At 48.4% G+C, this 14,948-nt stretch overlaps 1 protein-coding gene and 1 long non-coding RNA gene across 3 annotated transcripts in view; both read left to right on the top strand.

Moving 5' to 3' along the window:
* Window positions 1–7,507: 7,507 nt before the first annotated feature.
* On the top strand, window positions 7,508–8,450 carry LOC122363646. The gene is made up of 2 exons (XR_006253400.1): window positions 7,508–7,982; window positions 8,255–8,450. It is a non-coding gene; the product is annotated as an uncharacterized LOC122363646 (long non-coding RNA).
* Window positions 8,451–14,717: 6,267 nt separating this feature from the next.
* Window positions 14,718–14,948, top strand: part of LOC122363644 (probable indole-3-acetic acid-amido synthetase GH3.9) — a 36,247-nt gene continuing 36,016 nt past the window's right edge. Inside the window, exon 1 of one of the 2 annotated variants that reach the window (XM_043333159.1) lies at window positions 14,718–14,818. In XM_043333159.1, coding sequence (XP_043189094.1) covers window positions 14,782–14,818 — 37 coding nt within the window. In that variant the 5' untranslated portion in view covers window positions 14,718–14,781. The remainder of the gene's footprint in view (window positions 14,819–14,948) is intronic. The other variant, XM_043333158.1, reaches the window with a different exon arrangement.

Here is a 14,948-nt window from a genome sequence, read left to right as displayed (position 1 = left end):
TCCAATTTCGTTCAAAATCTCAGGAAATATGCTCCTTGACCTCCTGAACATGAAAATGGTACTCCCTTTGAACGCCGTCAAGAACTTTTCCAGATATACGCATTCATGCACATTCAAATTGCAATTTGAATGTGCTTGGATGCGTATACCTAGAAAAGTTGTTGACGGCGTTCAAAGGGAGTACTATTTTCATGTTCAGGAAGTCAAGGAGCATCATTCCTGAGATTTTGAACGAAATTGGAGGGGTCCGCCGAACGTGCATATGCAACACCTGTGCAATTTGAATGTGCATGGATGCGTTTATCTGGAAAAGTTCTTGACGGCGTTCAAAGGGAGTGCCATTTTTATGTTCAGGAGGTCAAGGAGCATCATTCCTGAAATTTTGAACGAAATCGGAGGGGTCCGCCGAACGTCCATATGCAACACCTATGCAATTTGAATGTGCATGGATGCGTATATCTGGAAAAGTTCTTGACGGCGTTCAAAGGGAGTGCCATTTTCATGTTCAGGAAGTCAAGGAGCATCATTCCTGAGATTTTGAACGAAAGCGGAGGGGTCCGCCGAACGTGCATATGCATCACCTGTGCAATTTGAATGTGCATGGATGCGTTTATCTGGAAAAGTTCTTGACGGCGTTCAAAGGGAGTGCCATTTTTATGTTCAGGAGGTCAAGGAGCATCATTCCTGAAATTTTGAACGAAATCGGAGGGGTCCGCCGAACGTCCATATGCAACACCTATGCAATTTGAATGTGCATGGATGCGTATATCTGGAAAAGTTATTGACGGCATTCAAAGGGAGTACCATTTTCATGTTCAGGAGGTCAAGGAGCATCATTTCTGAAATTTTGAACGAAATCGGAGGGGTCCGCCGAACGTGCATATGCAACACCTATGCAATTTGAATGTGCATTGATGCGCATATCTGGAAAAGTTCTTGACGGCGTTCAAAGGGAGTACCATTTTCATGTTCAGGAGATCAAGGAGCATCATTCCTGAGATTTTGAACAAAATCGGAGGGGTCCGCCGAACGTGCATAATGCATATGCATAACTTATGCAATTTGAATGTGCATGGATGCGTATATCACGAAAAGTTCTTGACGGCGTTCTAAGGGAGTACTATTTTCATGTTCAGGAGGTCAAGGAGCATCATTCCTGAAATTTTGAACGAAATCGGAGGGGTCCGCCGAACGTGCATATGCAACACCTATGCAATTTGAATGTGCATGGATGCGCATATCTGGAAAAGTTCTTGACGGCGTTCAAAGGGAGTACCATTTTCATGTTCAGGAGATCAAGGAGCATCATTCCTGAGATTTTGAACGAAATCGGAGGGGTCCGACGAACGTGCATAATCATATGCATCACTTATGCAATTTGAATGTGCATGGATGCGTATATCACGAAAAGTTCTTGACGGCGTTCAAAGGGAGTACTATTTTCATGTTCAGGAGGTCAAGGAGCATCATTCCTGAGATTTTGAACGAAATCGGAGGGGTCCGCCGAACGTGCATATGCAACACCTATGCAATTTGAATGTGCATGGATGCGTATATCTGGAAAAGTTCTTGACGGCGTTCAAAGGGAGTGCCATTTTCATGTTCAGGAGGTCAAGGAGCATCATTCCTGAGATTTTGAACGGAATCGGAGGGGTCCACCGAACGTGCATATGCAACACCTATGCAATTTGAATGTCCATGGATGCGTATATCTGGAAAAGTTCTTGACGGCGTTCAAAGGGAGTGCCATTTTCATGTTCAGGAGGTCAAGGAGCATCATTCCTGAGATTTTGAACGAAATCGGAGGGGTCCGCCGAACGTGCATATGCAACACCTGTGCAATTTGAATGTGCATGGATGCGTATATCTGGAAAAGTTCTTGACGGCGTTCAAAGGGAGTACCATTTTCATGTTCAGGAGGTCAAGGAGCATCATTCCTGAGATTTTGAACGAAATCGGAGGGGTCCGCCGAACGTGCATACTGCATATGCAACACCTATGCAATTTGAATGTGCATTGATGCGCATATCTGGAAAAGTTCTTGACGGCGTTCAAAGGGAGTACCATTTTCATGTTCAGGAGATCAAGGAGCATCATTCCTGAGTTTTTGAACGAAATCGGAGGGGTCTGCCGAACGTGCATATGCATCACCTATGCAATTTGAATGTGCATGGATGCGCATATCTGGAAAAGTTCTTGACGGCGTTCAAAGGGAGTACCATTTTCATGTTCAGGAGATCAAGGAGCATCATTCCTGAGATTTTGAACGAAATCGGAGGGGTCCGCCGAACGTGCATATGCATCACTTATGCAATTTGAATGTGCATGGATGCGTATATCACGAAAAGTTCTTGACGGCGTTCAAAGGGAGTACTATTTTCATGTTCAGGAGGTCAAGGAGCATCATTCCTGAGATTTTGAACGAAATCGGAGGGGTCCGCCGAACGTGCATATGCAACACCTATGCATTTTGAATGTGCTTGGATGCATATATCTGGAAAAGTTCTTGACGGCGTTCAAAGGGAGTGCCATTTTCATGTTCAGGAGGTCAAGGAGCATCATTCCTGAGATTTTGAACGGAATCGGAGGGGTCCGCCGAACGTGCATATGCAACACCTATGCAATTTGAATGTCCATGGATGCGTATATCTGGAAAAGTTCTTGACGGCGTTCAAAGGGAGTGCCATTTTCATGTTCAGGAGGTCAAGGAGCATCATTCCTGAGATTTTGAACGAAATCGGAGGGGTCCGCCGAACGTGCATATGCAACACCTATGCAATTTGAATGTGCATGGATGCGTATATCTGTAAAAGTTCTAGACGGCGTTCAAAGGGAGTACCATTTTCATGTTCAGGAGGTCAAGGAGCATCATTCCTGACATTTTGAACGAAATCGGAGGGGTCCGCCGAACGTGCATATGCAACACCTATGCAATTTGAATGTGCATTGATGCGCATATCTGGAAAAGTTCTTGACGGCGTTCAAAGGGAGTACCATTTTCATGTTCAGGAGATCACGGAGCATCATTCCTGAGATTTTGAACGAAATCGGAGGGGTCCGCCGAACGTGCATATGCATCACCTATGCAATTTGAATGTGCATGTATGCGTATATCTGGAAAAGTTCTTGACGGCGTTCGAAGGGAGTACTATTTTCATGCTCAGGAGGTCAAGGAGCATCATTCCTGAGATTTTGAACGAAATCGGAGGGGTCCGCCGAACGTGCATATGCAACACCTATGCAATTTGAATGTGCATGGATGCGTATATCTGGAAAAGTTATTGACGGCGTTCAAAGGGAGTACCACTTTCATGTTCAGAAGGTCAAGGAGCATCATTCCTGAAATTTTGAACGAAATCGGAGGGGTCCGCCGAACGTGCATATGCAACACCTATGCAATTTGAATGTGCATTGATGCGCATATCTGGAAAAGTTCTTGACGGCGTTCAAAGGGAGTACCATTTTCATGTTCAGGAGATCAAGGAGCATCATTCCTGAGATTTTGAACGAAATCGGAGGGGTCCGCCGAACGTGCATATGCAACACCTATGCAATTTGAATGTGCATGGATGCGTATATCTGGAAAAGTTCTTGACGGCGTTCAAAGGGAGTACCATTTTCATGTTCAGGAGGTCAAGGAGCATCATTCCTGAGATTTTGAACGAAATCGGAGGGGTCCGCCGAACGTGCATATGCATCACCTATGCAATTTGAATGTGCATGGATGCGTATATCTGGAAAAGTTCTTGACGGCGTTCAAAGGGAGTACTATTTTCATGCTCAGGAGGTCAAGGAGCATCATTCCTGAGATTTTGAACGAAATCGGAGGGGTCCGCCGAACGTGCATACTGCATATGCAACACCTATGCAATTTGAATGTGCATGGATGCGTATATGTGGAAAAGTTCTTGACGGCGTTCAAAGGGAGTGCCATTTTCATGTTCAGGAGGTCAAGGAGCATCATTCTTGAGATTTTGAACGGAATCGGAGGGGTCCGCCGAACGTGCATATGCAACACCTATGCAATTTGAATGTGCATGGATGCTTATATCTGGAAAAGTTCTTGACGGCGTTCAAAGGGAGTGCCATTTTCATGTTCAGAAGGTCAAGGAGCATCATTCCTGAGATTTTGAACGAAATCGGAGGGGTCCGCCGAACGTCCATTTGCAACACCTATGTAATTTGAATGTGCATGGATGCGTATATCTGGAAAAGTTCTTGACGGCGTTCAAAGGGAGTACCATTTTCATGTTCAGGAGATCAAGGAGCATCATTCCTGAGATTTTGAACGATATCGGAGGGGTCCGACCATGTCCGACAAATTTGCTTTATGTGTGGCAAATTCGAATATCCCCTGTATTTAACTGTTAGCTGTATGAAAGAGGTTTTGACGCTTTTTTTACATTTTGGTACAGGAACGCCCCTTGGATTTCAGTATATTGTCTTTGTAGGAGGAAGTGCGAATGTCCATCATAAATATAAAGCTGTCACGTGTCAAATAGCGCCAAAAGGTGAGACAAGGTACATGACCTTGAACGACCTTGAACTTTAGATGCTCATCCTGAGAAAACTATGGGACGGCGTTAAGTACAAATTAGTTTTTTGGGATCAGCGCTTATGTTTACATCAATTCAGGAGTTTTTGAAAAATTTGGAGGGGTCCGATTTTTCCAATAAGAGTTACGGTCCAGAATATGTTAGCAGTAATACAAATGTGAATATTTTGAGAACCACTTGACGGCGTGAAATAAAAACATGATTTTCGCAATCAGGAGCTCAAAATCTATAAGCTGTGCGATTTTGAGCCAAATCTGAGGGGTCCGCGAATGTGCACGCGAATCTGAATGTGAATATAATGCAACTTTATGCACGTTGGTTTTTCGCGAATAACTCGCGTAAAAAGCGGCCGATCGCGACGAAACTTTCAGTACCCTCGCGTCCATCAATTTCACACCTACCCTGAAAATTTCATGACCCTGACCCAAATGACCTTTGACCTGTGACCTACTTTTCGAGACCATGTTTGGCTGGAATCGCGATTCGGCGTATGTCGGCTCGCATTAGCCGCGCGTTTGCAGTCTTTTCGTGGTTTCAAGCGTTCAAACATGTGATATGATGTTGCTCCCATGCATTAGGGTGGGTGTCAAGGTCACCTGAAGGTCAGGTCAGGTCATTGACCTTTGATGACCTCGGTTCACTTTTTCGAGTTTTTCATGTTTCTAGGCCAGTTTTTGGAGCTGAATTCGAATTTAGCAACCATATTAACATTTACGAACTAGTTTTGGTGCCTTCGTAACATGTTACGAAGCTGTCAGAGGCGGTTGCCACCTACTACGAATACCCTTACTGGTTGACCTGACCTGACCTGACCCGACCTGGCCTAAATACATGAAGACATCATCTGTGATCAAAACTAACATGATATTCGTGATCAGCACCCCGAAAAACCCCATAGCAGCCACACTTTACGACGTTCTAACAGGGTCCGATTTTCCCGCCTTTGGGGTCATTGACCTGACCTGCAAGGTCAACCAATGACCTAGGACCTTAAAATTGGGTATCATCGGCTTCCTCTCGTCACGGGCAACACGCTCGTTTTTTCCGCGAAGCTCTAGCTCGATCAGGGGCGAAACGGCAAGGGGGGGGGGTCCAACGGACCCCCCTCCCTTATACGTTCGCGGCTGGAAAAACACCAATACGGGCGAGGGTTAAAAACCGTTAGATCTCCGCTGACGTCACAAATTCTAAGGGGGCATTCCAATGCATTAGCCCCTTAGAATCCGAAAACTGCAAGTTTGAAATTCCATATCTTCGAATTAAAGCATTTTTCGATGTTGTGAGTGTCCAAACCGGTATTTGCAGGTCATGGCCACCAATTTGGCTATCTCAACTCAAAACTAATGTTAAGGTGGGAGGGTCCCTTTAAGGAGCCGTATCGGAAGATGTCCAGCAGGCACTGCCATATTCTCCCTGAGACGAGATAAGATGCGTGCAACTTGCCATGGCTGAATTTCAAATGGGATATCATTTGCGGGCAGGTAGCAGGGGAGTTCATCAGTCTGCATGGGCCCGTACGTCGTACATACTTGTGCGAAATGATTGTTACGAGGTTCGCCAAATCGACCTCACAATTGTTTTCAGAAGAAAAATCTAGGTTCAAAGGTTTTGGCATGCGGTTAGTGAGTTTTGCAACTTGCTTATACCAGTTTGCGTTTCTATCGGATGCAATTTTGTTCATCTGCCGTTTGTACCATCGCTCTTTTGCAGACGATCTCATTCCTGACAGACTCAAGTCTTTTTAGCTTGTCATACTGGTGGCGACTTTGTGCTCTATTTCGGCGGTTAATGAGCTCCCTTAGGCGCTTTGTAATCCATGGTGGTTCATCACTTTTGCATTTATAGCTTATAAGTGGGAAGAAGTGTTCGTATGCTGTCAACAACCTCTCTTCCGACAGTTCCGCGGCTTTGCCTATGTCTTTTGTACCTATATCTTGCCAATCTTGTTCACAGATCCACTGTCCGAATCGTCTGATACAAGATTCCTTAATAGGCCTAACCCGTCCGACATTCATATGTTTTATGTTTTGCATCAGAATTAATCCAGAGCACCGTCTTGGGGTCCAATGTTCCAACCGCTGCTGCTTTAATCGGCATATTTTGTGAATTGATATCTGTTACTATCATATCTAGGATAGACGTGCCCCTTGTCGGCTCTGTTACAATCTGATGTAAAGAGAGCTGTTTGGTTAGTGAGCCGACATCGAAAACAGTATTAAAATCTCCTAATAAAACCGTGTATGCCTTTGGTCTCAGTGAGCGAAGATAGTCGACTGAGGGGGCGTCGAAGTCTAGTAGGAAAATCTGGAAATCCCCGGCGTGACGTCACGTCGGGGATGACTGACGACACCTTGCACTGAAAGATACGGCAGAACGGCTATTTTTGAAAAATGATTAAAAATACTTCTGTGCTGTTATGACACATAAAATGCTTATCAGCATGTTCCTCATCATGTGATAAAGGTATATCCGTGGTCGAAAATAGCCGAGACCCTCCCAGTTTCCAACCATCGACCTGATAAGCAAAGGGTGCAAGCGTAATCCTTAAGGGCGACTTTCCGTTACATATCTGTACATATGCATCCTTATGGAAATCGGTAGTTAGGCGATTGGCGACGCGCGCAACATCTGTGCTGCGACTGTAGCGACACCTGGTGGCTGCTTTTCTGCTGTATGTAGATATTGGGGTTTTGCCAGATGTGGTTCCTACTGCTACACCACTATGTTGACCCAATACTAGAAAAGTTATTTTGCTAGTAAAAGGCGAGCAAATTGAAAGTTGATTTATAAAATTGCTTATAAATGATTACGAGATAATAATAAAGAAATTTTGATTGAATAATTGCTTAAATAATCAACCGTGAAACTATATTCTGGCAGGTTTAGTAGAAAAAGTCCGTGCAACCTTGTATTTAGGGCCTTGGTCGCACTGAAAACAAATTGGCCGGGCTGTGGCGGGTTATCCTTTAATTAAGTGTAAGATACGTCCGGGTTAATCACTCAAGTGCGGGTAGAACCATGCGAGTAGATAGGGTACCTGCTTGCGATATCTGGAAAGAACAGATAAATCCGCGCTGACAGGGGCTTGATACACTTTTTACGTGTAGTTGCTAGCCGACGGTGGCGGATAGCGGGGAAAATCCGGGACTGATAGGTATCGGTTACTCTCGCCAGGCGGATTCATTATATATGTATAGCGCGGATAAGTGTCACGTACTCCCTCACACCGGGTTGTCAAGTTTGCCTGGTGGATTCATTCACCCGCCAACTGCGGATACACTTCCCGCGCATGCGCGTTGCCGGCGGTGCACCTCCGGCAACGAATCTCGTGCGACGCCATCTTCCTGACTGTGTTGACGGCGCTGTGGTTTGGCTGTGGTACTGCGTCTGCTGTGGACTTCTGGCTGCTGAATTTCGCGGATAGAGGTAAGGACGCTCTCCAAAACTAACTTTTTAACCCGGAGCGATATACAGAGTGAGTGTACCCTTTCACTTAGGGCCAAATGATTATTGCAATGCATCTCGTGTAGATATAGGTACCTACCTATTGGGTGACCACGTGGACTCGTAATCGTTTTTCTCTGTGGCCACAGGTCATATCGTGCGGCGAATCCAGTAAGGCGAAAGCTCAGATGACAATGCACAATTCGGTTTTGCATGTATGTGGGAATGGTTTATGATACGGGCTATTTTTTCAGGCGTACGAATCGAAATGGGAGGTTTCGACCACTGAAAGCCAAGTGGAGAGACGTTGACAGACACAAAACGACCGGTGGAGGAGTGGTGCATGGCGCAAGGCACCGGGGCCTTATGACCTTAACTCATATTTAGCTCGTATAATTCATGTGTGTGGATATTGTTGTACGTCTAACTAAATAAATAAATAAGACCATATTTAAGTGCTTACGAATGTGACAGCAACCGAATGCATGGGAAGGGGGAATTGGATGCTCAAAGTTAACGAAAATTATAGATTGCACCAATTAACCTGCAGTAAACGGGTAATAAGTATCAGTCAGTGGCGTATATTTGATACCCGGTGTAGGGTGGTCAAAAATGGTGGTGGATAGGGGTACCCTTCAGATGCGGATTTTACTCCGCGTCAACGGATCGAGGTACCCGGCAGTAGCGGATATTTAGATTCGAGTAACCCTCCTTGATCGGGTAATCTATACGGATTAACCCGCTGTCAACAGATAAACAGTATCCGCGAGGCACGTATATTTCGTATCCGCTCCAGAGTGGTCAAAAATGGTGGTGGATAGGGGTATCCTTCAAATGCAGGTTTTACCCGCTGTCGCCGGATCAATTTGTTTTCAGTGCGACTGTTCCTATCAGATGGTCAGCTAACATCCGCTGGTGCATTGCATGGGCGTTTGGCGGGAGGTAAACGCCTGCCACAATTATGCTGTTTGGACGCGATGGCTTCAGGACACACCAGCAGACTTCAACGTCATCAGGAACACGAACTCCATGCTCCACGTACTGCATGGCGTTCTTCATGTATAGGATCAAACCACCTCCCTTACTCTTGTGGCGGTGAAGTTTCGGTCCCGGCGGATGGTCTTGTATCCAGTTTGTTCTATTTGTGCGTCAGGTATGTTGTGATCCAGGTGCGTCTCTGTGATCACGGCTACATCTATGTTATATCGGTGCAACAGTAATGCAAGCTCAGTCTGCTTTGTGTTTGCACATATGCCATTTACATTAGCAGTGAGAAAATTGGGCCTCTTTCGGATTGGATTGAAGCGATCGATGTTCTAACGATCCATTGCGTCCTCCAAGGGAGCGAGGGCATAAGCCGTGACTGTTTGGTTCAACAGGCGTACTGGTGGTCTTCTCGGCCGGCCCAGTTTTCAGAGGTGACTAGTCTAAAAAACCTGCGACCTCACTCATGATGAGCTGAGATACATTTCTGGCTCCATCTCTGGTATACAGGTAGCCTGTACGGTTAATTCCACCATGCGCACATTCATTTAGACGGTCGCGCAGATCCAGGTATCTTGCCCCGTACGCCGCGCACAGCTCTCCTAGCTGTTCATTTACAAGCCGCGCTGCATCGGCTACTTCATGTTCCACATCACGTCTCTCCAGGACGGAACACACAAATGCATCTCGTGTGGCACCTTGTTTCTTAGCAGTGCTGATCACATGTGCGAAGCCCTCAGCACGCCATCGACAGTGGATCGAGTAACCGCCTCTTCGCCATAGTGGATTACAACGTCTACTTGTTCGGCGCTCGTTTTGTTGATGGCAGCAGGAAGATGGTTCCTGACATCAGCGCTGTCAACTTCCTTGGCTGAAGCGAATATGACATTCTTTTCAAATATGAACTCTTCATTTGCTGCCATGCTGACTCGTCTTACATTTTCTCCGCCAATCATCACAGCTCCGGTTGCAAAACGACTTTTCCGTTTGTTAGCTTTCTTCTTTTTGACAAGCGTCCAGCCATCATTATCGTTAAGATCGTTTCCTTTACATTTTTCTCATAGGCGTAGGAACGTTTTCGAAAGTGGGGGGGCCAAGGTCCCAGAGGTCCAAAACCTAACCCTACCCCCAAAATCCGATTTCTCCTCGGATTTCGGCCACTTCGTTTTCGCAAACCTGATCAGAGATAAAAAAAAATCGAGACAAAAACAAAAACAAAATTGGTTAAAATTTCAGGGACGTCCATCAACGTCCATAAACTCAAACTGATGGACGCGTTCCCCTGTCCTCCGCAGCCGTTGGCACCCATGCAAATTCCAGAGGCATCCAGCAACTTTTTCATTACGAGCAAGCGTGAAACGTGCAAAGCGAGTCTTTTCAATATGCCCTATAAAAATCAGCATGAACGGCCCAGCTAGGCTCAGCCAGACCTATAACGTTTTTAAGAGGTATTATATCAGCGACCACTGCAACTGGGCTGATTGACTATCAGAGGCCGGTGTGGGACTTTTAGAGGTCGGTCTGGGCCATCAGAGGCCAGTTTAACCCTCGTCGGACCGGACCTATAGGTTTTCTGGGGCGGGGGGCGGGTACGACCTTCCTCGCCGTTGCGCCCCAGGTTGAGCTAGCGCGTCGCGGAAAAACGAGCGTGTGCGCTGTTACAAGACGCAGAGATCGATACCCGATTTTAAGGTTCTAGGTCAACCGGTGACCTCTGAGGTCAGGTCAAGTGCCTCAAGGCACGGTTCCGTTTTTGGTGAATAACTTCGCAAAAAAAACGGCCGCAGAGCCGCGATTTTGCCAGCATCGTGTTCGCCTCTCTCAGGCGCGTCGAATGATGTACTTTTTGTTTGGGTGAGGTAAACTGAGGGTGTTGACCACGGGTGACGGTCAGGTCAGCGCCCCCAGGTCACGAAATTGGTCGAAGGAGGTCATGTCGCATATCATTCGATTCGGCAGGTCTTCCTGAGTCCATTGGTGGCTTCCGCGACTCGCTAGCTCAATTTGATCGGTAGTTATTGACGACAAACTTATATGACCCTTATAACTTTATAAATGACGTCGCGCAAGGTCAACATTGCAAAAGTGACGCATCGAACCTTGCAAGGAGTGCATGAAAGATTCAGTGTGCTTGAGATAGTTGAAGATCGTTTACAGCGCCAGAAAAAAAGTTTTCAGTTTATCCCCATTGACTTATACCTAATGGTGAGGTCACGAAAATGACCTTAGGAAAAATTCGAGATGTACAAGTTGTGAGACTCCTAATGGATACTAGGTCCTCCAAGGTTCATTTCCCTGTGAAATCTCTTCTGGCAGTGTTGCGAAGTTGCGACATCTGAAGACCGTGCAGAGGTTCACTTATGACGTCATAGGTCAGTGACCTGACCTGACCCAAAAATGTGATTGGTGTCAAAAGATCCGGCTTGGATCAAAGGTCAGGTATGCCAAGTTTCAGCTCTCTATCGCTAGCGTGTTCGGAGCTATCGCAAAAAAAAACCTATGGGGGGGGGGCGGCACCCGCCCCCCCCCCCATCGGCCGGCGAGGGTTGAGGCCCTCAGAGACCAGTACAGGGCCTGCAAAGGGCAGGATGAGACATTTAGATGCCGACTTGGGCCATCAGAGGCTAATGTGGGCCCTTACAGGCCAGCATGGGCCCTCAGAGGTCAGTGTGGGACCCTAAAATGCCGGCATGGGCCGTTGTTGGACCCCAGAGGCCAGTAGAAGGCCCTCAAAAACCAAGATGGGCCTCAGAGGCCAGCATCGGGTCTTCAGAATCCAGTGCAAGGCCCTCAGAGGCTAATGCGGGTCCTTACAGGCCAGCATGGGCCCTTAGAGGTCAGTGTGGGGCCGTAACAGACCGGCATGGGCGGGACCTGGAACCTAGAGACCAGCGGAAGGCCCTCATAGGCCAAGGTGGGCCCTCAGAGGCCGATGCGGACCCTTAGAGACCGGCATAGGATCTTCAGAATCCAGTGCGGGGCCCTTAGAGGTCAATGAGGGACCCTAAAATACCAGCATGGGCCGGTTTTGGACCCCAGAGACCAGCAGAAGACCCTCAAAAACAAAGATGGGCCTCAGAGGCCGGCATCAGGTCTTCAGAATCCCGTACAATGCCCTCATAGGCTAATGACGGGTCCGTACAGGCCAGCATGGGCCCTTAGAGGTCAGTGTGGGGCCCTAAAAGACCGGCATGGGCCGGCGTTGGACCTCTAAGGCCAAGATGGACCCTCAGAGGCCGATGCAGACCTTAGAGGACGGCATCGGGTCTTCAGAAATCAGAATTCAGTGCAGGACCCTCAGAGGCACCTAAAGGTTAGTCTTGGGACCCCAGAGACAGAAATGAGGCCACCAGAGGCCGGTGTGAGGCCCTCAGACGCCGACTGGGCCCTTGAGGCCGGTTTAGGGGCCCTCAAATGAGGTCAATGTGGGTTCTCAGCGGTCAATGTCGGCGCTTGACCGCCACTGAAGTGCCCTCCAAGATCAGGTGTAGGACCCTCAAAGACTGGCTTGGGAGCTGTTAATAGCTAGCGTGGGATTCTTCAGCCTCGTGACAATCGAATAAGGGCCAGAGCCCCATACGCCCATGGGGGCCCATTGGTTGTTTTGGGGGGGGCAAATGATATGATGGCCCCCTGATTAGCCTTTGGAGGGGGGAAGGGCATGGCCCTGACCCCCTCTCTGCGACCGCCACTGCACTGAAAGTGGAAGGGAAGGGGCAGATACAGACATTGCTGGCCCCCAGCCTGTTTGAGCCGAGGCGGGGGCATGGTCACCCTGGCCCCCAGCTAGTACGCCTTTGACGAACTATGCCGACCCCAAGCAGATCCAGTCAAGCGTTGGTCGTTTGTATACGCATTCTCCTGCACCGTGCTAGTATTGTCTTATACCTTTTCAGTGCTCGCTGTCCCGTGCCTCGTATTCAACAAAATGCTGTCACCAGGACCCACAGTCTTGTCTCTGATATGGTTTCCTTCATTGAGTGAAGGAAATTGCGGTCAATAACGCTGTAGAAACAAAAGGGAATCTTCATTAAAGGGCAAGCTGAATTGTTGTCAAGTTACCGGGTGGTAGCACTGGTACCTAGGTACAGACAGACACTTAAGTCAGCAAAAAGTGGGGGGGGGGGGGCCAGTTAACATTGCTGGCCCCCCCACCTCCGAAAGTGGGGGGGCCATGGCCCCCCCGGCCCCCCCTGTTCCTACGCCTATGATTATTTTTTCTTCCTCTTGATTGTCCTGCGGTTCGTCTTTTTCATAATCCTTGGTTCGCCTTTCTTTTTAATCCCATCTTCTGAATGTTGTACGTTGTTGTCGATGTTCACGTCTTCTACCCTTAGCCCTTTTGGTCGTGTTGCCTTCTCGCTTGTTGTCGTCGGATTCCATTCGTTGATCCGTTCTTCTATATTCTTCACACGGCATCCAGGCCAAGCCGCTCGATTTCATCAGTGACATTTCGGATTATGTTCTGCAAATCAGTTGCCAGCGAGTTGCCTATTTTCTGCACTTCTTCGGATACGCGATCTTTAACTGCCTTGTCAATCAATGCTCTGATGTCTGACATATTCATAGTTTCTTGACGGCAGTCTCCCTGAAATTTTAAACATTTTTTTGTCTCGATTTTTTTTTACCTCTGAGCATGTTTGCGAAAACAAAGTGGCCGAAATCCGAGGAGAAATTGGATTTTGGGGGTGGTAGGTCAGGTTTCAGGTCTCTGGGAGCCTGCCCCCTTCCCCCACTTTTGAAAACGTTCCTACGCCTATGGGTAGACAGCAGGAGTTGTCAGCCACCACCGGACTGGAGGCGACTGCCGGAGTCGGTAGACGGCAGGAGTCGTCAGCCAACACCGGACTGGAGCGACTGCAGGAGTCTGTAGACGGCAGGAGTCGTCAGCCGCCACCGGACTGGAGGCGATTGCAGGTCGCAGGAGTCGGTAGACAGGGAGTCGTCAGCCGCCACCGGACTGGAGGCGACTGCGTCCGGACGGCAGGAGTCGTCAGCCGCCACCGGACTGGAGGCGACTGCGTCCGGACGGCAGGAGTCGATAAGAGGAACAGGAACAGTGGAGGCGTCGACATGAGCTCCAGTACCTGCCTTTAAGGACCAGAATGGGGGCGGAAATCAAATGAGCCATTGAAAATATAATAAAAGTCATGAAAAGTGATTGCCTATGCACTTTCAGGTATTGTGTAGTCAGAGGCCTTGGAGAGCCATCATTTGAAAACAAGGCAATTTTGAGGCGAATGACTTCGGATTGGGGCCTGAGCCATTTTCTACACGATTCACGGAACAACTCCGAAATTTTTAAAGAAAAACTGAGAATACCTTTGAGATTGGGCCCCTGGATTCGGTAGCCGGCCAGGAACTCGCAGCCGGGAGCCGGCCAGGAGCCGCCTGTCGGGGTCGGAGCCACGCTAGGAGTACGACTCCAACTCCGCCGGAAGCCCAGTCACCCAGTCAACCTGAGTCCTGACACCGTTCCTGGGTTTCCGCGCCCCGTTTTTTCAGTGACGTTTCACCTCTAGCTTTGGCTGATGAGGGTGGTAACGCAAATAAAAAATTGTAACTTATTTACACTAGTATGCGAACTGCATAGGCCTCAAAACTGGTCGGTCCATGCTTTGTCTACGTCCTCGGCGTCCCCTGGCCCAGGCCTGCGCCCGGCGAGCGGCTGACGTCACGTGTGTCGGAGCGATAGGGGCCGGTCCGCCGCGCCTGCCGGGCCGCCACCGCGCCGAGAAAGGCCAGTAGCGGCGCCGCGCTGTCCGTCTCCGGGAGGGCAGCCGGTCAGCGCCCCGCCATGGACCTGTGCTGCCTGCTGGGGTACCTGCTCACAGGTAGGCCGCCTCACTCACCCCCCAGCGCTGCGTCCTCCCAGCCTGAGGGCGGGCGGGCACGGGGCCCAGTGGGATCCGTTATCGTAATAGAAACAAAGTGCGAGGTGATGCTAGTTTACATCATCCAATA

Source organism: Amphibalanus amphitrite, unplaced genomic scaffold, assembly GCF_019059575.1.
Source record: "Amphibalanus amphitrite isolate SeventyFive unplaced genomic scaffold, NRLGWU_Aamphi_draft 000632F_arrow, whole genome shotgun sequence".
Taxonomy (NCBI): Eukaryota; Metazoa; Arthropoda; class Thecostraca; order Balanomorpha; family Balanidae; genus Amphibalanus; species Amphibalanus amphitrite.
The sequence above is the reverse complement of the archived record's forward strand: the minus strand, read 5'-3'. Positions and strand labels throughout refer to the sequence as shown.